General features: G+C 36.0%; 1 protein-coding gene across 2 annotated transcripts; it reads right to left on the bottom strand.

Annotated features, from left to right (window-relative positions):
- Nucleotides 1–136: 136 nt before the first annotated feature.
- LOC106062681 (uncharacterized) lies at nucleotides 137–21,122 on the bottom strand. 2 transcript variants are annotated; one of them, XM_013220982.2, is made up of 18 exons: nucleotides 20,992–21,122; nucleotides 19,312–19,399; nucleotides 18,203–18,284; nucleotides 15,151–16,780; nucleotides 14,972–15,052; nucleotides 14,832–14,875; nucleotides 13,996–14,104; nucleotides 12,577–12,665; nucleotides 10,878–11,032; nucleotides 9,277–10,280; nucleotides 7,174–8,359; nucleotides 6,258–6,675; nucleotides 5,405–5,649; nucleotides 4,080–4,226; nucleotides 3,176–3,353; nucleotides 2,741–2,804; nucleotides 1,173–1,272; nucleotides 137–1,007 (listed from the first exon to the last, which is right to left on the bottom strand). In XM_013220982.2, the coding sequence occupies exons 2-18, from the start codon at nucleotides 19,333–19,335 to the stop codon at nucleotides 957–959; spliced, it is 5,607 nt and encodes a 1,868-aa protein (XP_013076436.2). In that variant the 5' UTR covers nucleotides 19,336–19,399; nucleotides 20,992–21,122; the 3' UTR covers nucleotides 137–956. The 2 variants fall into 2 exon arrangements, with proteins under 2 accessions (XP_013076436.2, XP_013076437.2); XM_013220983.2 differs by lacking the exon at nucleotides 20,992–21,122 and adding an exon at nucleotides 20,806–20,948.
- Between the last annotated feature and the right edge of the window lie 1,257 nt (nucleotides 21,123–22,379).

A 22,379-nucleotide genomic window follows, 5' to 3' on the forward strand; every position in this document is an offset into this window, starting at 1 on the left:
AAAACAAAAAAGTCATTACTGTAGCAATCTAGTTTTAAAAAGTAGTAAAAAAAACAACAACTAGACTCTTAGTTTTTAGTTTCAGAATCCTTGTTGTAAAGCCAATGTTAATAACTTCAGACTCAACCAGAAAAAATAAACAACAGATAAGAAAAACTTTATTACTTGTGTTCTAATTTAGGTTAAGTACAAATATCAAAGTCATGTGCTGATGGAGCTCTCATCTAATAAAGATAATTATCTTTACAGTAAGCTCCAATAGTGTGGACGGATCACATACAAGATAAATAAATAAATGTAATGATACAAAAAACAATAGTAAATATATTATACATGGTAATAATGTCAATACTATTTTGAAATAATCCAAGATGCAAGTAGCTTTCAATGTAAACAAGGTCTATTTCCAATGTCTGTCGAAGCTTTACAATCTAAAATTTTTGTCTAAGCTTTAAATAGTAAAATTTGTGTAACTTTTTCCCCTGTCAATCTTTGAGTCTATAGAAAAGCTTTAAAAAAATAAATAGGCCCAAGGACATTCATTTTATTTCTACTTAGCCCAGTTGGTAAAAAATAAAAAAACTGAAATTATATTAAGTAAGAAAAATGAATGGAACAAATGCAAGATATTGCATAAGACTTTTGAATCAATGCATCTAAAAGTGCACAATAAAAACACAGAAATGAGCCACCATAAATATTATAAATAACCTAACGAAGGAACCCTTAATTACTTCAGCAATATTGATTGTATCAATAACATAATGAGAGAGGACAAAATTAAAAAGATTAAAAAAAAATAATAATAATTTTATAATTTTGTAAATAAAACAAAACTCTAGAACTACTGTATTATTTGTGGATACAAATTTTAGCATATTAATCAGGCTTGTATACATTCGTCTTCATCAGGAAACTTGTTTTTGACTTCCGTGGCCAGGGCTCCACTGTCGCCATCACTGGTGTAATCTTTGACTGTATTTGGCTCTGGAATCTCTTTGAACTTTCTAAAGTCAAATAAAATTTTTTACAAATATAAAGTTAGTAGATCAACACAGAATGAAGCAAATCTACAAGTGAAGAGCTTACTGAATGAATCAATTGAAACCAGTATGGTTTAAAGCTTACTGAATAAACCAAGGCTACAAAATAAAAAACCTAGCTCAACAAACCCTGTTGAAAAGTTTCAGTCTGAGTCTATTAGTCTTCATCTCTTCGCTGCGTTTACTGTTGGCTTGTTTCTCCAAGACTTCAGGAAGTTTCTTGTACCGTCTGAGAGGAAACGAAGTCATTAGAGATAAAGTCAAGAAACAGCAGACTTGCAAAAAAAAAAAAAACTGAACACAGAGGTTAGCATGAATACTTTGTGAATAACAAGAACAATGTGGGTCGAACCATCAGATCACAATCACTTGTCTGTAACTACTTCATATTTAGTGTCATTCAATGAATTCTCAAAGCATTACATATAATTCATGAAAACTAAAATAAATATAATGTTTGACTTTGGTACTTGTTTCTTAATTCTAGTGGGCACAGCTGTTTTCAGTTAGTTGCTTTAGTAAAGTAAAAAGTAAAGTACCCACCCCCTTTCAGATCTATGGGGCAGTTGATGTAAAGGTCATCTGTTTCTTTGGCCAATTGTTAAGGAGCATGGTGTCATGTGGTGGCACATCGACCAACCATCTATACTTTCCCCAACTTAATTCAGGTACCCATTAGAGTTGGGTGGACACAGGGGTGTCCTTAAAATCCCGAATTAAAAAATCCCAGTGTTCACCAATATTTGAACCCGATACCTCTCAGTTCGGAAGCCAAGCGATTTACCACTCAGCCACCAAGATCCCTTGTTGCTATATTTTTTTTCAAATAATGTCTGCAATACCTCATGGATAGTAAGTTAAGTAAAGTTCCCCTTTCAGGCCTTGTGATTTATGGGGCAGCGGATGTAAAGGTCATCTGTTTCTGTGGCCTATGGTTAACGAGGGTGTCCTGTGGCCAGCACAACAACCAACCACCTTTACTCTTCCTCAACTAATGGAAGGTACCCATTAGAGCTGGGTGGACTCAGAGGCGCTCAAAGATCCCAAAATTAAAAAATCCCAGTCTTTACCAGGAAGCCAAGCGCTTTACCACTCAGCCACCACCCCTCCTCATGGACAGAAGATGAGGCTTTGATCTGTTCTAAAATATTTGATAATGATAATATATATTTTTACAAATGACAATCAATGTTTTATTTAGATTTTTCTTTTTTTAATTTAATTATTTTCTTTACTTTAACCTTGATTTTAAAAAATGTACAAAATTACTAAGCATTTTTTTTACAAAAGTGAAACTCCCTTTGCATAAAACTAAATTTCAAAACTGAAAATTGGATGTTATAAGTTTAACCCTTTTCAAGAAAAAGAACATATTCAGGGGAGAGAATACTATTCTTTAATCTAAACGAACAAAAGACAGATTGAAGCGATGAAACGCCATACTAAATAAAAATAAATTATATTGAAGAAAACTAAGAAACTGTCTCTTTTCTATCACAACACATCTCATGTTTATTTATTTCTCCTGTACATCATTTTGTTTTAAAGTAAAAAGAAAGCATAGTAATGCCTCTTCCTGAATGGAGTTTAAAAAAAGCTTAAAGAAAAAGTAACAAAAACTTGGATGGATCAATCATGAAACAAATCAAAAAAAGGGTGATATTTAGGCAAAAAGTTCTGACAAAAAATAAACTTACTTAGATGTCAATTCCTTCATCTCTTGTTTTGTCAATACTCTTCGCTTAGGTTGGAACAGATTATCTACAAGAGAGTCAGATGTTTTTGAAATTAGTACATTTAGGCACATAATTAGTAATATGTAAAATCAAAGGAACAATGTTTAACAAAATGAAATGATCCCAAGTGTAAGAGTACTTTATTGAACTACAGATTAACCTACCAATGTAAGGATGATCCCACGTGTGAGAGTACTTTTGTTTAACTAAGGATTAACCTACCACTGTAAGAATGATCCCATGTGTGAGAGTACTTTTGTTTAACTAAGGATTAACCTACCACTGTAAGAATGATCCCACGTGTGAGAGTACTTTTTGTTTAATAAGGATTAACCTACCACTGTAAGGATGATCCCATGTGTGAGAGTACTTTTTGTTTAATAAGGATTAACCTACCACTGTAAGGATGAGCAAATAGATTGGATGGTGCTCCTCGGTCTTGTTCTCCAAACAGTGCCTCTCTTTCCAGCCGCAAACATTCCTGGAAGTGTCTGTTTTCACGCGCCAGTGCTATACGCTTTTGTCTCTCTCGACATTTGGAAATAAAACTTTGCTTCTTGGACAAGAAACAATCCTAAGGAGATTTGAGAAATAGGAAATGTAAATAATTTAGTTCAAAGGTCAAATAGAAAGCCAGCCGTTCTAAATATTATTGATTCCATTAGGTTGATGTTTTACAAGAAAAAATCATCTCACAGAACAGCAATACATTTGTTTATGAATCTCAAAGTACAGGAAGCCTTTTATTTTTGTCAGCTCTCAGCTCACTTAGTAAGTCGAAGTCAGCTCACTTAAGCATAATCACATATTTGTTTAGGCCTCTGTTGGACACTTAATAATTCGCTACAGCCTAATTGGTCATGGTGGCTGAGTGGTTAAGTGCTTAGCTTCCGAACATGGGGTCCTAAGTTCAAATCTTGGTGAAAACTGGGATTTTTAGGGCACCCGTGAGTCCACCCAACTCTAATGGGTAGATGACCTTAGTTAGGGAAAATAAAGGCCGTTGGTTGTTTTGCTGGCCACATGACATGCTGCTCATTAACCGTTGGCCAAAGAAACAGATAACCATAACATCTGCCCTATAGATCGCAAGGTCTGAAAGGGGAACTTTACTTACAGCCTAATCACATACTTGTTAAAACCTCTGTTCGACATTTGTTTAAGTTAGTATCAAACTAGTTTTTAAGAGAATTATTTTATAATTAATTGTTTGTAGTTCTAATCTAATGTTGAGCTGATTATTGAGTTTGAAAAATCAAGTGCTAAAACAGAATTAAAGTGATATGTTGGGATGGCTTACCTGCAGTGATAAGACCTGTCCAGTTTTGTCAGAAGATGCTTGCATATCTTCCCCTATCTGTCTGTCCAGTATGTACTGCACTTTGTCTTTCAGTGGGTCAACCTCCCAATGGTTGATTTTACTGGCTAGTGGGTCATGTTGGACAACCTACAGACCATACAGGCAAGACCAAAAACAGAAGTGTCATAAAAAAATATCTGTATATAAAAAGATGTACACAAATATTGCAAAACAGGCTTTGGACTGGAACCCACAGGGGAAGGGAAAGGCTTGGAAACTAAAGCAAACAATGAAAAGATTAGTATGTAGAACAAGAGTTTGAAGCAAAGATGGCAGGATGGACATAGAGTGGAATGCCCAAAACAGAGTCGGGTGGTAATGACTGTTGACCTCGACGTTACAGGTGCATCCTTACAAATGCTTGTGATCAGAAAGATCTTTTTTTTTTCATATTTAAAAATATACATTTAAAACAGTGCCATTGTTTGTCCTATATATGTCTAAAAGCTATTTGTGTGTCAGTTCTATTTAGATTGTTGGTGGAGGTTGGGGTGGAGCATGTGATTCTTGGTGGTAAGTGCATGCTTTCAAATCTGGATGGTCTAGTGGTTTAATCACATGGCACTGTGTTGCTGCTACGCAGATTTGTTTAATTAGAAGATCCTTTGTTTGTACTATAGTCAGTTGCTGTCCCTTATTTCCCTACATTTTCTTCTAATTAAAAATTTGGTCCCCAGTAGCCGTTTAGAATAATTACTAGTTTTAATAGTTCTGCACTAGATTCTCACAATGACAATTATTGGTTCAATTTCTCTTGGAATTCAACCACAGCAGCTTCAGAACCATAACTTCTAATTAACATTACAATTAGAAATGAAATGTAACTTTAAAAAAAAATTCACCTAATTTAAATGCAGCCCAAAAATATCATTTTAATAGTAATTTCTTATTAGCGATTTTTCAAACAAAAAAAATCCAAGTCAAAATGGTGGGCTCTTCTAGTTAATGTGTACCCCAATAAATCAATGCCAAGTATAAACAAAATTTTTACCGCATTAGTTTGAAGCTTTTGTGAACATTGCTCTTTGGGGTCACAAATCCAAAATGTATAGGCTTAAGAAAAATTATTGTTTTGTCTTTTATTATTTAATACATTTGAACATTATTATTGAAAAAAATAATAATTGGATGATGATAACAATTTTATTCTCTCAATTTCTATATAAAAAAAAATATTTGAGAAGGAGTTTTCCTTGAATAATTAATTATTTAAACTTATCATTTTACATAAAAAAAAAGAGCTTAACATATAAGTCAGAGCTCACCTTTTCCCACAGCTTTCGGGGAATTCCCTCAGGATGATCTTTTGTCTCCCAAATAGAGATTTCACTTCTGGGTTTACCCACTAGTAAGTCTGGGTGGGGCTTGAGAGCTTGTGGGTTGTTAAAACCTGGTCTTTCCTTAAGAGGCTGAACCTTGGATTGGTACACAGGATGTTTAGATTTTGTTTCTTGTTGAGCTTCTTTACTCACAGGTATCTGCCATGCTATTCCTTTCTTAGGTAGAAACTCTGCAATGTACATAATTCTATATTATTTGTTTTACCCTGTTTAATGGATGACAATAACTTACAATAAATGGGTCACAAACGAGGAAATCCTAGGCTGAATTGGGTGTCGACCTCTCAGTGAGGTTGTGACAGAGCATCACAAGAGTTGCAAAGACATAGAAGCCAGTATGAGGAAAAGGCAAAAAGAGCGTCCTCGTAAAACTTGGCGCCACGCTTTCTTGGAGGACCTCAGAGCAGTGGACGCCAGGTGGGAGGAGGCTTCAGACATTGCCAGATCTTTGTGGAGACAGCTTGCGGCCCAATGCGTCGGATGGCGCAGGAGGATCTAAATCTAAGTAAGTAAGTAAATGGACGTTCCAAGATGGCTGGCTTTTCTAATAATAATAATAATAATAATAATAATAATAATTCAGCCACCATTCAGAGGGCGGTACTGCTGCAGACCTGCCACATCACCAGAAAATTCCTCAGTGGAAACTGTTAAAGGGACTACGATGAATTTTGTTTCTCTTTAGCGAAACTCGACCCTGGCAGCGCCAGAGAATGACTACTCGTTCATTTCTAACATAATAATAATAATAATCTTTATTGTCAGTAACTCTACTTACGTGGAGGTTCATTCTCTGACGCACTTTGACCTTGTTTCTTTCTCCTAGCATCTTGTTTGTTTATTCTGTGCGAGCCTCGAAGGTCCTGCCTGAAGGACTGTTTTGCTGGTGGATACTTATGGGAGTTAGGCTGGAAAGAAAACTCCTGCAAACTGTCAGAAGTCTCACATGACTGCCTGTCATCGTGGATAGAGCTGACATCATCAGAGAGTATTGTTCTGCTGCTTTCTTCGTCTGGAGACTCAAAAGATTTTTCACGAGGGAATGGTTTTGAAGATTTGGACTGAATATAATTTCTGGAATGTATGGCTGCTGCTACCTCAGCAGTGCTGCTTGAAGGCTGATGTTTTTTACTCTGTAGCTTCAGATCAACACGAGGAGAAAGTTTCAGCCTCGGAACAGGATGTTGTTGATACATCTTTAATAATGAAAACATATATATTAGTGCTTAAAATAAATCTTTTTCAAAGATTTATAATAATAATAATCTCTATTATCCATACCGGTAATGAATTTTGTCTTACAATTAGTACATGAGACCACAAAAAAAATCTCTATATAATTCTCTTCGTGGCCCAAACAAGCGGGGCACCACGATGAAAAAGTCATGGAAAGATAACTCTTTTATTTCTGCAAGTCGGACTAGAGTTACCCCATGTAACTTTCACAGTGACAGAGAGCGAGGCTCAGAAAAAAAGCCGCTCGTCGGTTCGTAATATATACTATATATAATAATTATAACTATAGAAAACAAAATATACATTCACACCAGATTCATTCTAAGGTTGCATGTGAAATGTTTATATCAGATAGTTGAGTTGTATTTAATGATTTGATTGACAGAGGAACAAAGGTTTAAATATATAATTATATTCCAAACATATACAAGATATATATGAACTTAGTACATTCATACCTGTTTGTGATTCCTCGTATATGGGGAGTAGAGTTGATGTGGCTTAGAGCTGTTGTAACTTTTGTCATTATTACATCCCTTTGAACTTTCACTTCCCAGATCAACATTGCTGTGGTTTCTCTGAAAGCACAGTTCATATGCTTCGTCCGGTGTCAAGTAGCCATCGCTGACAAGTTGAAACAACTTTCGCTGGTCATAATGAGCATGACGTCCTTTGTCTTTCCCCATTTCTTTTTGCTGAGCTTTAGATTTCTTGGGTTTGTCTGATTGTAGTCTTTTCATCTTTTCAGCATTCCAGCTCAACATATCAGTGCTGCTGTCCTTCACTGTGGTGCTTTCATTGGACAGCGGTGTAGTGTCCCCACTGTCCTTCCATTTTGGATTGGCTGATGGAATCTTTGAATCTGCGTTGTAGCTCAGGCTTGAATCTGATTTATCGGAGCTGGACAAAGAAATGTCTTCCAAGTGTCTGTCAAAAGTGTGGTTGCTTATCTTCCCTTGTTTTTTGGCTATCAACAAATGCTCAAGCTTTTTCAGCTTCTCCAGCTTCTGCTGCTTTCTCTGAGCCTCTTTTTCAGCATTTCTGCGCTGATTGGTGATGCGGTCTCTTAGTTTCATCATGTCTGGATCAATAAGATGCTGCTGTCTCGGCACTTTCTGCTTTAGCGATGATTCAGTTTTGCCGGGGGATTGCTCAAAACTGGCATCTTCAATAATTGAGAACAACCTTTCAGACACCCCATCTCCATTTTGTATATTTCCGTCTTTTTGGTTAGCTAATGAGGCTTTTTTGACTGAAGTTTTGGAGACAGGTTTGCTTTTAGAGCGGCCATGTCCAAGTTTTTCTAGTTCTTTTCTCTTCTTTTCCATTTCCATTTCACTTCTCTCTAGCCTCTGGATGCGATACTCTTCTCTCTCTCTCATGTATTTAGAGATCAGATGCCTGGCAGGATTCCTTAGGAGGTCAGCCACATCCTCTACTCTAGCGCTGTCTAATGTGCTGTCCACTGACTGATTAGCAGCCAGAAACTTCTCCCAAAGCCTGTCAATATCCTGGGGCATATGAAACTCTGTGTCTTGGGCCAATGCATGGGTCAACAGCTTAGCTCTTTGGCTGACTGGCTCATGGTCTAGCTCTGTATCCTGGCTATCTGTACTCATTCCATCCAGAGTTAATTCAACACCCCTACATATGAAACAGTGAATTCAATTAACATTGGTTTAAACAGAATCAGTACTTTACGACAAACTAAAGATTATTTTTGCATCTTTTTACATCATATTTCTACAGTAAACCTGTAAACTAGGAGACTATTGTAAATGTTTTTTTTTTGTTGAAGAGGTTTGATAAGTTTATAAGTTTCTGATGCGTCTTCAGAATTCAGAAACAAAGAATATTACATGCTAGCCCAAGCCTTCTGCAAGAAGGCATAGGGTCGAAGCAGGCAGAAATTTGAACTTTGAACAATCCTGATGACAGTCCCAATGACATGACCAGGCAGCAATCCTGATCTTACATTACCTTAGGTCCAAGTTAATTTGAATAGCCATCATTTTACTGGAAAAATTTCTTGAATGTTTATGTTTTAAATGTTTTTGGTGTTCCTTCAGAATTGAAGATTATTACATCCTAGCCCAAAGCTCCAGCAGGACAGTGATGGATGGCGGTGGGCAGGGTTCAAACCTGAGACCATCAAGGCCACAGTACAGGGGTGCATACCACATAACCAGGCATCCACCCAAAGTCTGCGAGAATTAAACTCTTTACAGGTCAAATAGAACCATCAAAACCTTTGGATTACTTGCATTGCAAATCCTACTCTGACAATTATCACTAAGAACCATTCGGTAGCTTGTTCAAATAATTATGTAAACATTAGACTTCAGAACTAATGGCTGGTATATTCTGTTTTACATTTTCTTTTTACATTAGACTCGGGAATAAATAGCTGGTCCATTTCTTTTTACATAGACTTTTAAAGGACTCAAAAAAACAGCATAGCTCTAATTAAAGGTTTTAATTTAGTTCTGTTTAAGGTAATAAGACAGCTGCATAAAACTAACATTAAAAAAGCTAAGAGTTTCAGTAGTCAAATACTTTACCTTCCAACAAATGCCTTTCCGCTCTCTTTCAGTCTTGATTGAAATTCACCTATTTCAGCGTGCTTTCTTGGTTGCGGTTCTTGGGATGTGCCCAAGGGTGAGGAGGATTTTGCCTCTCGGGCCCAGTTATCGGAGCTGACCGGTCCATGCCCGTGTTCTTGATGGTCATTTGGTGCCTCAACTGAAAGGTCTCTGTCATCCCAGGCTTGTCTCCTTCCCTGCCCTTGGATGAATGGCTTCTCTTTATCTTCCTTTGAAATGTAGCGTCTGCTTTCGGCAAGCTCCTCATCTCTCCGTGACCTTTCACGACTTTTGTCCCTGGCTAAAAAGGTTGGAGGCACAGGGATACTTCTGGTCGTTGGTCTGCTGTTCTGGGTCGAAAACGTATCATGGCTTGGTCTGCTTAACGCTGGAGGCTGAGCTAAAGATCCCTCTATTGTGCTGCCTAGGAGAGGAGAACGGCGTCCAATAGATTGTAAAAGTTCCGGAGATAGAGCCCGATGAAAGGCTTCAGAAATGCAAGGATCTCTGATTGATGAACTATTGACCTTTGAGGTTGAATCAGCTTGAGATCCATCTTGGGAGAACCTGCTCCTGTAAGACACATGTCTAGATTGGCCGCTGTTAAGTTCAAAGTCAAAATGTCTGCTTCTGTTTTTTCTCCTTTTTTCATCCAGTACTTCCGGCCTTTCCAACAGCAGACGTCTGCCAAGAGTTTCCCCAGTTCTGGCTTTAGAAGTATCCGTTTTATCAAATGTTGGACCCTGACCTCCCCTTATTATTTGGGGTTGACCTTGTCTGATGACAAATTCCTCTGGTGCTTGCAGCTGTTCAGTGTCCAGTTTTCTTGACCCAACAGCTCCAGAAACAGAGTTCTTCTCTTCAGCACCACTTGCTGCCTTTTGCTGCGTCTGCCTGTCACTTTGATTGGACACAGATCTGGTAAAGGAGGCTGCATCTGATTGGCTGCTTGCTCCTCTCTTGCCTTCAGACTCCTGCTCATCCTGTAAGTAAACGAAAGAAGTTGGTAGGAGGTGACAGCCAATAGTAATGAGCCATAAGAACTGCTCTCTAAAACATCTAGACATCTCAAAGAAATATTGGAATGAAAAAAAAATGAAAGTGGTTGTTCATTTATCATCATAATTCTCAAATCAGTTTTAAAAAGGATCTCATTTCAGACCTTGCAATTCATTGGGCATATTATTTAAAGGCCACCCTGTTTCTAGGACTGATTGTTAACAAGAGAAGACACCACGTAGCTAGCACAACAACCAACTGCCTTTACTTTTCCCTAACCAATGTCAGGTGGCAAAGGAGTTGAGTAGACCCAGGGAGGTCTTAAAATTGAAAAATTCAAAATCCCAGTCTTCACCCAGATTTGAATCCATCAGTTATAAAGCCAATCACTTTACCACCCAGCATTATGCACTCCATTAAAAAGGTAATAGAAAATATTTTGTGAAACAGTTTTTTAAAAAAGTATCTTTAATCCATTTTCCTGTTATTTGGCATCAAAGGGAAAAATCAGCTTTTGACTAATTCTGCTAGATTTCAAAAGCCTACACAAAATATAAGCAATCAAAAGAAAGAGATCTTACAGAGTTTGCCTTTTCTGGTATAGAAGCTAGAGTCTGAGTGGGCTGTGTAGTATCGTTAGATTTCCTGGTGCTGTATATACCAGCAGTCGTGGGAGGATCTGCTCTGCTCCCTAAGACTGATGCAGGAAGAAATGGTCCTTTAGCATCATCTGAACCTACATGAAAAACAATACATATAATTGATAAATCTTAAGATATAAAAACAACTAGAGAAAAAAAAACACATATATATATAATTATAGAATTTTAAAAAAAGATGATGTCAGGGGGGGAGGTATGGCGAGAGTGAATATGTTACGTTGATATATTGGTATGATAGTTATATACCCTTGTTTATGTACTCCCAGGTTTGAATGTGAATAGTCTTGCACGTGTTATGAACTGAATGATTTAGTCGTCCTTGAATGTGCGAGAGAGTGTGTTAGTCAGCGAGGTTCTGTCCCCTGGTCCAGGAAGGTTGCTTCCTGGACTGGTGGTTGTTTATTAACATGTATTATTTGTGCTCTAGTGGATATTAAAGTATTATTTGTTATTCATGGATCTGAAGTTAAAGTCTCACGGACGAACATATAGAATTCTAGATTCAGGGCTCTAACTCGGCATCTCATCTATGCATCCGGGTATTTAAAAGCTAGTTAAGGATAAACTTTCATGAATCAAGCGTGGTCGAGAGGCTAAGTGCGCTTGAACTTGGCTACCTAGAAGGGGGCTCGAGGTTCGACACCCGACTCGGGCAGAGTTGCGTTTACTGAGCGCCTAAAGGCAGCACGGAAAACCAACTCCTAGATACCCCATCCCCCCCACTGGTCCACAAATGAGATTGGACCAAAGCGCTCTGAGCATGCTATAAGCATGAAAGTAGCGCTATATAAAAGCTATAATAATAATATTTAGCATTAATTGTTCTTGATTGTAATTATTAAGTAAACCCCTAATGAGCCAAGTCAAGCAATAAAAAGGAACCCGACAGATGAGTATGAACAAATTAATAGTGATTGAGAATAAGGCTATATATAATTTTAATGAGAGGCTATTGGGGTGAGTCATTACATATTGTAACTTTTTAACTATAACTATCAGGCGTTTGCTTTGATTTTCAACTAGATACTGGACATATAAAAAAAATTGCTTTAACAGTACATTTTTAAATATCCTATTTTATAGAATGGTCAACAAAGGTGAAAGTGAAAAATGTGAACATTTTTTTTTAATTGATTTGTGATATTTAATGATTAAATCTTTCAGCATGTTTTTTTTTTATTTATTCCTTCATACTCTGTTTCAACCTAATACAAAATTTCTTTCAGTTTAAAATTTCTTTTCATGATTATTTAATTTGATCTATGAAATAATAGTTCACTACTCATTCACCCTTTAAATAAAGTCATATTTTTATATATATATGTTAAAAATTAGAAACTTGAAAATTTTGGTTTCTCCTGGAAAAGTTTTTTTTTTTTTTTCTGAAAACTGTGCATGGAAAGAATTAACGAAACAATGAATTTTGTATTGTATATAATGAAGTACAAACAACATGAAATAGATCACTAAACAATCCACTACATTTCCATGACACAGACTGCAAAACATTCTTCAGCTCAACTACAAAAAAAAAAGTTTGCAATACAAAGAAGAACTAAACCAAATGAACATGAATAAAAATGTGCTCATAGTCTATAAAATAAAAGTAAAAGTGTACCAAAGTGGCTGCTTTCAACTGTAGTGACACTATCAGCTACTGATACAGCATCACTTTCAGTGTAGTAGACTTGTTTGGACCCTGGAGGCCTAAATAAATATAAAAATATACTCTATAGTACCACTGGTTTAGTCGTAATACTAAAAAACATTGTTTACTAACTAATAAGAAACAACTGATAGGTTGGTTCCAACAACTTATTTAATAATTATAAAACTGGGAGACAGAGGAACGGTTTTTATGTAAAAATAGAAAGATGTTCCATAAACCATAATTACACAGCTTATTATCAACTCACTCTGTCTGTCTGGTAAAAGGTTTGAACACATTATTTCTCCCACACCCATTCACGGATCAAGTTGAAACTTTGCACAATTATCGTTTGGCGTAGACCATACTTAGATCAATAAAAAAAAATTAACCAATAAGTCATTTAATTACTGGTTATTAATTATGCTGTTCATAGTTGATACAAACAAAGGAAATAAATTCTTCAGTATTCACAGATAAGGTTAAATGTGTTGGGTTTTGTCCCCTTAAATAATTGTAGGCCTGCACATTATTTTTTCCACGCTCATTCTTAGATCAAGTTGAATTATTAATTGCACCTAACAAAACATGAATCTGTTTTAAAAAATTAACCAATTACTCAATTAATTATTGGTAGTTCATTATTTTGATTGATATTGAAAAGGGGAAAATAAACTTCTACATTCTTGAGAGAAAAATTGTAAGTGCGGAGTTCTTCCCCTTAGATAAGCTTTGTTTTTTTTTTAAAGAGTTAATATTTTGTTTGTTTTTTTGGTTTGGGATTCAAGTTTGAAAATCTTGTTTTTTAACTTTTGTGTAAACTTAGATTTACTTCCCTCTTCCTCTTAAAGTCTTATAAAGAAGAACATCACAGGACACAAACTAAAGAATTGAATGTAATGCTATTCTTAATCAGCTAAAATAATAAAATGGTTTAAGTCTAGTCTAGATGAATTTATGAATACAGGCTGATTAGGGTTTTTTAATAATGAAATCAACTAAGCAGGGCTTTTCCCTCAACAAGATTCTCAAAGCAAGAAGAAAATCCTGACATTTCAATTCAGCTTTTTTTTTTTTTTTTCAATGCTTCAATATAGCACATCTATAAGGCTTATAGCATACTCGGTGCGTTATAATCTCTTGTGGACCAAAAGGGGGGGACCGGGTATCTGGGAGGTTTCCATGCTGCATTTAGGCGCTCAGCAAACATAACCCTGCTTGCTCGAGTTGGGATTCAAACTTGAGCCCCTTTGTTAGGTCAAGCCATAGCCAAACAGTTTAGGTAGCTTTCTCTACTTCGACTGCCTGTTCTACATGATCAACATATCTTGAATATATAAAGAAGGACTCTTAAAAACCTGTATAAAACAATACTAGAAACAGACTTACTTATAAGGTCTGTATTTATCTTTCCATCTGCTTGAATTGCAGTCCGAGTCACTTGACACAGGGCTATTGTCTTGAGACTGATTGTTGTTCTTTTGTTGGCTCAGTAAGACTAGACAAGAAGCAAACATTATCAGAGTTAATTTATTTTGTTCCAATATAGTATGTACAGATTTGAAGCATTAATTTTTTTGTTCCATTATAGTATCTACAGATTTGAAGAGTTAAATTTTTTGTTCCATTATAGTATCTACAGATTTGAAAGATCTTGGCAGCTAATTAGACAAATTATTTTTTAAAAAAGACAAACTGTAATTACTAATGTATAACAAATATTTCTTTAAAAAGAAAAAAAATATATAGATATAACATTTTTATGTACTATTTCCACATAACCTTGATACATTTGAATTAAATTTGTATGTTTCACATCCGTAACACTGTGTAAAAAGGTTTCTAGATCTTGATAAAAAAACAAACTTTGCTGTCTTAAAGGCAAACTCTGATGGTTTTGACAATTTTTGATATAATATGTGTTTTGTTTTACAGATAATGAATATATTATTATTTTGTTAAAGTTAAAGTAATTTTCCTTTCGTTAGTATTCCTAAGGGTTCATGAGTTGACCAGTTTATTGTATGCATTTTATATTTCACTCTAGTAAACATTTATTACTCTTGTTACCCTGTTTTTTCAATCGATAGTGCATTTGTTTATTTGAAACTTTCCAGTGCCAAAAGCCATATTTTTAGCACTAAATAATAAATAGACTTCAAGTCTCCATAATAAGCAAGCACTCTCCCTGTCTACCTAACAATAAACTGCAACCAGAGACGAACCTGGGTGTGCTTCGGCGCCATCACTTCCTTCTCCAGCGCTGGGTCTACAAGTAAAATACAAAATGAAGTTAAATAACTCTGAACTATGTTTTAACATTCAGATAATAATGCAGAGCAGATATTACTATTGCAATACTTACAATGGCATAGAATTCTCATTGCTTTTCACATCAGCGGTATGTGCAGATACTCCGTGAGTACTATCCCCTCTATCTGGTTGACTGAGATGACATAGCAAGAGATAAAAGAATCATCTATAACAAAATATTTTAAGACCTTAAATCAGCGATAAATGAAGAAAAAGCATAGCTAAACTTACCAAGCACTGTTAGTTTGCAACTTTGAACCAGCATCTTCAAGGTTGAGGTTAGGATTGTGATCACCCAAGACTGGGTAGCACTGAATCACTTGCCGAGGAAGTCTAATATCACGACTTTCAAGAAAAGACTTCTCACATGCTGCTAACATTTGTTTGGAGGCAAACTGAGTCATATCATCCACACCAGACATTTTGGATGTAGGCTCACCAACAGAGACTTTACTTGAGCTCATGTCAGACAATTCCAGTTTTTTGCGAATCGCGCCCAATTCAAACATGCCTGCGTCATCGACATCGTTAGAAAATGAATAGCTGTTTTGTAAACTGAACGAATATTTGGATTTTAAATCTTTTGACGTCGCATCAGACAGGATGCCAGTCACATGATGATCGAGGTCTTCCTGGGACAGTATCCGCAAAACTTTTTCTGCTAGAGCTAAACTGTCTGGAGACTTGAGAGGAGGTCTGCACGAGGTCGTCTGCTTGCTTAGGTCTGTTGATATAAGGCTTGTATCTCTTCCATTAGCTACGTTTTGATTTGAGCGATAGAAGTCTATCCCGTTGTTCTCGGAATGGTCCTCCATTTTGTCACTGCTTCCTGAGGTATGAGCCTCATCACCATCAGAACTGTAGCCGTAGGGCTTCTGTCTTGGGGGCAATCCAGACACAGTCCTACTCTTAAATAGCACACTGGAAGGAACTATATCCCATAGTGGTTGGGGCTTCTCTGGAGTGGCAGTGGTGCTGGGGATGATTTCACAGTCTGACGATCTAGTGCTGTCTGCATCTGTTGGCAGGTGTTGTGGTCTTTGTTTAGATTCAGGGCCAAGTGTTCGCTGGAGACTGTCTTGTATTTCCTGTAAGTCACGTTGTAGCAAGTCATAATCAACAGCCATGGTGGCATGATTCTTAGAAACTTTGGAGTTAACTCCCTTTTCTAAATATTGACTTTGATTATCTTCTCCTGGTACATGAAGTCTACTATTTTGTTGTTTAATGCTATCTGTTTTAGCATAGAGCTCTTCCTTTCTAAAAGTTTTATTGAGGTCCTCTGATCCATATGCAGAGCCCTGTTTGTCTTTAACGAGGGGGTCAGTGGCTTCGGAAGTTACAGAGGAATCTAACGATGCATATGATTTAAGAGTGTACTGTGTGTTGCTTTCTGCGGTTTCAGAGATGTCACTCATGTCCCATAACAAATCAAGGGCAGGGACAGATTTGACTACAGCGGTACTGCTCATCTGTGGACTAAAGGACAGAGGAAACGATCCTCTCAAGCTCATTGGTTTGACGATACCATCATTGTTACTAGCAACACGTGGTGTAATATTTGAGTCAGACTCGGTACCGTATGGATTCCAATCATTGTCTGAAAGCCCAGCCGTGGACTCTGGATACTTGGCGTAGGAACCTTTGCTGATGGGAATAGTCTTGATTCCAGAGTCTGAGGATGTCTGGGAGTCATCACTGTCATCCAGTCGTCGCAGGGTTATAGCAGCACGACTTCCTGAGAGAAAGTCTAGAGACACTTCAGTGATGACATTACTGACCAGGTCATTGTTCTGACCTCCAGCTACATCAGTGTGGTTGTTATCAAAGTAATCAGCTGGAACTTCACTTAGTGTGGTCCCTATAAAAAAAAATTGTAAGATTCTGTTGTGAGCATGTAGGTACCACATACTTTCAAAATTACATTAGTATAAGTTGATCTAATAGACTTCACAACAATCATAAAGTAAAAGTTCCCCCTTTCAGACCTTGCGATCTATAGGGCAGATGATGTAAAGGTAATCTGTTTCTATGATCAATGGTTAATGAGGGTGTCATGTAGCCAGGACAACGGCCAACCCTCTTTAATTTCCCTAATTATTGTCAGGTACACATTTGAGTTAGGTGGACTCAGGGGTGTCCTAAAATCCTGAAATTAAAAATCCAAGTCTTCACTGAGATTTGAACCTGAGATCCCTTCAGTTTCCTAAGTGTTTTAACCCTCAGACACCATGCCCCATTAACAAACATTACAACACACATACACAAACTATTTGATGCTCTAGTGTGTTGTTGCCAACTAAAAGAATTAGCGCCATTAATTAAGTAAAAATTAGATTCTCAGGGCTAGCCTCTAGCATAGTTTTTGTCTGCTTTAACTATCAGAAATTAGTTTTAACTTCAACTTTGAATGAAATGTTGAGTGGCTTACATCTTCTTTAAAAAGTCCTGGGTGCAAATGTGCATCAATATTTTCAGACTAGTCAAGAGCAAATGTCTTTGTGACGGCGACAGGTGATTACATATGTCCAGCCTGTGACCGCAGGTGTGTATCAAAGATTGGCCTCTTTAGTCACACAAGAAGTTGCAAAGGGAAAAGATCTTCTCTCAAGATGTAAAATGCCACAGAGTCAAGAGCAAGTGGCTCTGACACATTGTTGAATCAGTTTTTGGTAAGTCTCTGACAAGAGCTTTTAATCTAAATGCAATACAGATTGCATTTCACTGAGCAAAAGAACATGTGCTTCCATCAAGTGCCTCTCAAAGAGTTAATGGCTGTCACAGCCTCACCAATCACCAAGGCTTCTGCATCTAGGCTGCAGATGTTACAAGACAGACTGAGGAGATTGACTGAGTCAGAGTTGGAAAATATTTAATATAGACTCTGTAGTCTTCTGATGCCAGCTTATCAGTTAAGGCAGGGGTTCTCAACCTGTGGGTCATGACCCACTTGGGGGTCGATTGACCATTTGCCAGGGGTCGCTTAAGACCATCGAAAAATGTGGATTGTTATTGCCTAATCTTCTATTGCTGTATGTGTGTGTCAAAGGGGGGGGTCGCGGCAGAGTGGGTGGTTGTAAAAAGGGGTCGCCGAGCTTAAAAGGTTGAGAACTGCTGAGTTAAGGTATAAAAAACAAAGGACTATGTAGGAAAGCATCATTGATCAATGCAATGTGTTGCAAATTTGTAGATGGCTATTAGAAATTGAATAACTTGCAAAACTGTTGCGAGTTCTTATTAAATTTTAACATCTTTAAGGAAGTTAAACATAAAGTTACTTAACCATCTGAGTCCTCAGATCTCCAGGCATCATCATAAAGTTGGGAATAAAAATCTGGCTCTCCCTGATCATCAGCACTAGTTGCCTTCAAGTTAATAAATGAAATGAAAGCTTATCATAAATAAAACAAAGGCATAGTAATTAGTTTGATACTAATTAGAATCTAGTTGTCATGCTGGTAGGGTTTGAGGTTGTATAGTAAAAGTAGTCCTAGTTCAAGTGATTCACACAATGATGTGAGTCCATATGAATGGAATTCAAAGATAAGATTAAAAATGGAAATTTGATTATTCTTAGTTAAACAGATTCTATTCAAATAACGAGCATTCATAAAAAATTATTTAAATATAATAATACAATGTACAGTAACGTGGAATCAATAAATCCACACTGAGAATACTTAAATAGAATTTACAACTGACTGCCTCGTTCTTTCCATCATGTCCTTTTATATCTTTCCTCTTTTCAGAGCTATAAAGACAATGGGTAGCTAAGGAAAGCTGGTATCTTATTTAATTCCAATGGAGTTATATGAGCTTTTTTTTTCTTAAAACAAAAATGGATTTCCAGATGATAATGTCACAGACCTACTGTTGTTATTAACACATGTAGGTCCTAGTTCATGACACTAGTAAATGTGTTTATCATTTTGAGCCATTAAATCTGAAAGCAGCTAAAACAAAATAAAACTATGTTATGCAATTCAAAGAGTCAGTTATCATGTGAATATACAGCAATTAGTCTTGAGAGTAAAATGTTTCAGCTTAGGATTTAGGACACTGATATTTCCTGTCTATGGCTCTACAGTTGTGCAACACAGAATCTCTTGCTAGACAATGCACTAGGGTTACTATGTAGAGTAAAGGAAAGATTTGCTACCATCAACTATCCATTATCAAATTGAAAGTGGTTAGAGCTAAAGAGAGAGATAGAGATCAAGAGAGATGTGGAGAGAAAGAGAAATAGAGAGAGATAGAGATAAAGAGAGGGATAGAGATAAAGAGAGAGACAGATAAAAAGAACAGCCAAAGCAATTAGGCACACACAGTATAATCCAAATTTAAAAAAAAATATATAATATAAATAAGCAACTTGTTGTAGTCAAAACTTACTTTATTGATATGAGACTTTTCCATATTGTCAATTAAAGATAATTAGACCATAGCCTGTCAATGCTTCTTTAATTAGTTTAATGATGCACTAAAATCAAAAGAAAACAAAAAAGTTATTATCTTATCTTATATAATACAGACGTTACTTCAAAAAAGAAGATGATTACATCCTATGCGTCATGCATTTAGTCATGCATATTAATGAATGACTTAAATTCTACCAAGTCACTGGCTTTCCTGGCTAGCTCAGGCAACCCATTCCATGCTCTAATAGCACTAGGGAAGAAGGAATATTTGTACAAATTTGTCCTAGCACATGGGATGAGGAATGTGCCTTTATCTTTGTGTCTTTCAGAGTATTTTATTAAATTTTGTTTTTGTATTTGAAGATTATGGTTCAGTGTTTTATGTATAATTGCTACTTTACTTTTGTGTCTTCTGTCCTGAAGGCTTTCTAAATTTAGTGATTTTACTAAAGGTGTTACTCTAGTCAAATGTGAATATTCAAATAGTCAAAAGTTCTTTTAGACGTACAAGATTTCTAGTCAAAGTTCAACCAAGTATAAAAAAAAGTCAGGCTAGCAATTATGCCTTTTTTTTTTTTAAATGAATGCAAAATTTCTTTTACATTTCATAGAAACATGATGTAATATCACATTTTTAGGGGCAGAATTTGTCTCCATATAGGTGCCCCCCCCCACCCCCCAGCATTTTTTTGACCTTGTTCTAGTGTGCTTATTAAAGCTGGCATTGTCAGTGCTTTAAAATATTTTTTTTCTCGTTTATAGACTATATAGATGTTTTTAATTTTTTAAAAAACTTTATCTACAATACTTCCCCTTTGCTAAACATCTGGAATTTCTTTCTTTCAACGTGTTTTTACTGAGAAAGATGTTTTTAAAGGGTGGGGGATTACAAAAAGATTCTAATTTATTTAGCCTGATGTTCCAGATGGTAATAATATAGAATTTTATAATGAGCTCATGACAATCATTTTATGGGTTTTAAATGTGTTATATGAAAAGTTTTGTGAAAATGTGAATAAATATATATGTTTTTTTACTTTGCCAAAGTCTTTGGATCATACTAGATCTAGAATCTAGATCTATCTAGTAGATCTAGATTCTAGAAATCTAGATCTAGAGTCTATATTATAATTATATATTTAGCTTTAGTGTAGAGCTATTGACTTGTGTCCACAGTAAATCACTTTTCATTTTCTGATCTATATAAATATAGGTATAGATGTCTATACTCTATACTATAGTAGAATATAGAAGAATTATAGATCTAGATTTGGTTTGTAAATTAAATTGTAATAGATCTAATAAATATTAAATAAATAATATTTAATTATTTTAATAATTATGATTTAAATATAATAATAGATCTACTTCTACTAATCTTAGATCTAGATGATAGATCTAGTCTCTAATATTAATAGACACTAAGACTAATACTAGATATATATTATTGTATTATTATAATACTCACTGATAAGTCATAAGTCATGATAATTTAAATAAAACATAACTTGTTTGAACTTGTTACTTGATCAAGACAGTTTCAAGTTTGATCAGTTTGAGTTTGTTGGAGTCAGAATTCATTCAGATTAACTTCAACTGATCAAATGTTTTAATTAATTAATCTAGATTTAGATTAGATCTACTACAAGGTTACCTTTGGTAGATATAGATCTATATGATTTCTAGATCTAGTTTCTGCATAATTCCTCTCTCACCCTAGAATATCTAGACTGGACACTGGACTACAAATTCAAAATAAACAAACATTTTTTTCTATAAATAGAGTAGAACCGGAAACGTCTTTTGTACTTTTCATATTTCATTGAATCGGTTAAAAAATATCGAATTTTAATAAAATAATTTAAAAACTAGAATATGCCCTAATGGTGGGCTATTGGAATGCCTAGGATGTAAGCCTAATAAATCTTAGTCTAAACTAAAGTTAAAGCATATTGAAAGTAAAACTCATTGTCCAATCCACATATCTATTCCTCACGCTCTGTTGGTGGTAGACTATAGGAAAATAAAGAATCAAACTGCTTTACAATGTTTGATCGTCTTTATGGTACATGACCAGTAAAAACATTTTTTTTTTTACTATTCATCCTTCACCTTCATATATTGCTTAGTCTGCTTAACCGTTGGGGCATCACACGTGATATGTCGACCTCCTTTTTCCTTGAATGATAGGCCCCCGTCCATTCTTTAATGTTATCTTCCAATCGCTTTCTCGGTCTGCCTCTTCTTCCTTTACCTGTTAATGTTCATTGTTCTTTGAGAGCCCCCGAGGACCTTGTGATAAGACCAAACAGTTTAAACTTGCGATTTTTAAAAAGTGGTCAGCATAAGGTCATCGTGGGGGTCCAATACCCACTGTGATCCTGTAACGAGTGTAACGTCAATCTCCTCATTTGTAATGCGGTATTTGTAGGTTATACTTAGTAATTCTATTCTATTCAGTTAGTTAGCGTCCGAGATTCGCAAGAATATACAAGAATGTGGACATGACCAAGAAGCACGTCAGTCTGATTTTAATGCCGAGAGCTACGATTTTGCCTTTCCAGAGACAAAACATCAGCGTAACTACTGTACTATAAAAGTATAGATAAAAATTCACACACGAGACACATACACACTCACAACCAGCGCTTTATGAATTTGACTTCAATGTATTCCTCGATGACGACAGCTGATCTTGTAACACTCAGACCGAAAGTGGGATAAACGAGTTTTTAAATCTTTCTGTTTTAGTCCTATTCTAATATACATGCCTAACGGCTGTCTGGAAACGCTTCAAAGACCAGCTTAGGCGTCAACTTTCCTTGGCTGACATAGAAGAGAGCACCTGGCTGCAGGCGGCCTCAGAACGAGACAGCTGGTTACGGGATACACATTTGAGACCAAAAGAAAATCCGCTACCGAGGACAAACGCAGACGGCGAAAAGAAAATATAATCGACCACCTGCGGACAATGTTGATATAAGCCATAGACTTAGATCTTATATATTATACTATAAGTCTATGTTATAAGCTTTCTAAAAA

Source organism: Biomphalaria glabrata, chromosome 1, assembly GCF_947242115.1.
Source record: "Biomphalaria glabrata chromosome 1, xgBioGlab47.1, whole genome shotgun sequence".
In the NCBI taxonomy this organism is placed as follows: domain Eukaryota; kingdom Metazoa; phylum Mollusca; class Gastropoda; family Planorbidae; genus Biomphalaria; species Biomphalaria glabrata.

Coding starts and splice junctions, on each gene's coding strand:
- LOC106062681 (XM_013220982.2), bottom strand. CDS start 19,335: ATGGAAAAGTCTCATATCAATAAA. Junction 6,676..7,173: donor ATACGAGGAATCACAAACAG/GTATGAATGTAC, acceptor TCATTATTAAAG/ATGTATCAACAACATCCTGT. Junction 1,273..2,740: donor ATGAAGGAATTGACATCTAA/GTAAGTTTATTT, acceptor GTTTCCTCTCAG/ACGGTACAAGAAACTTCCTG.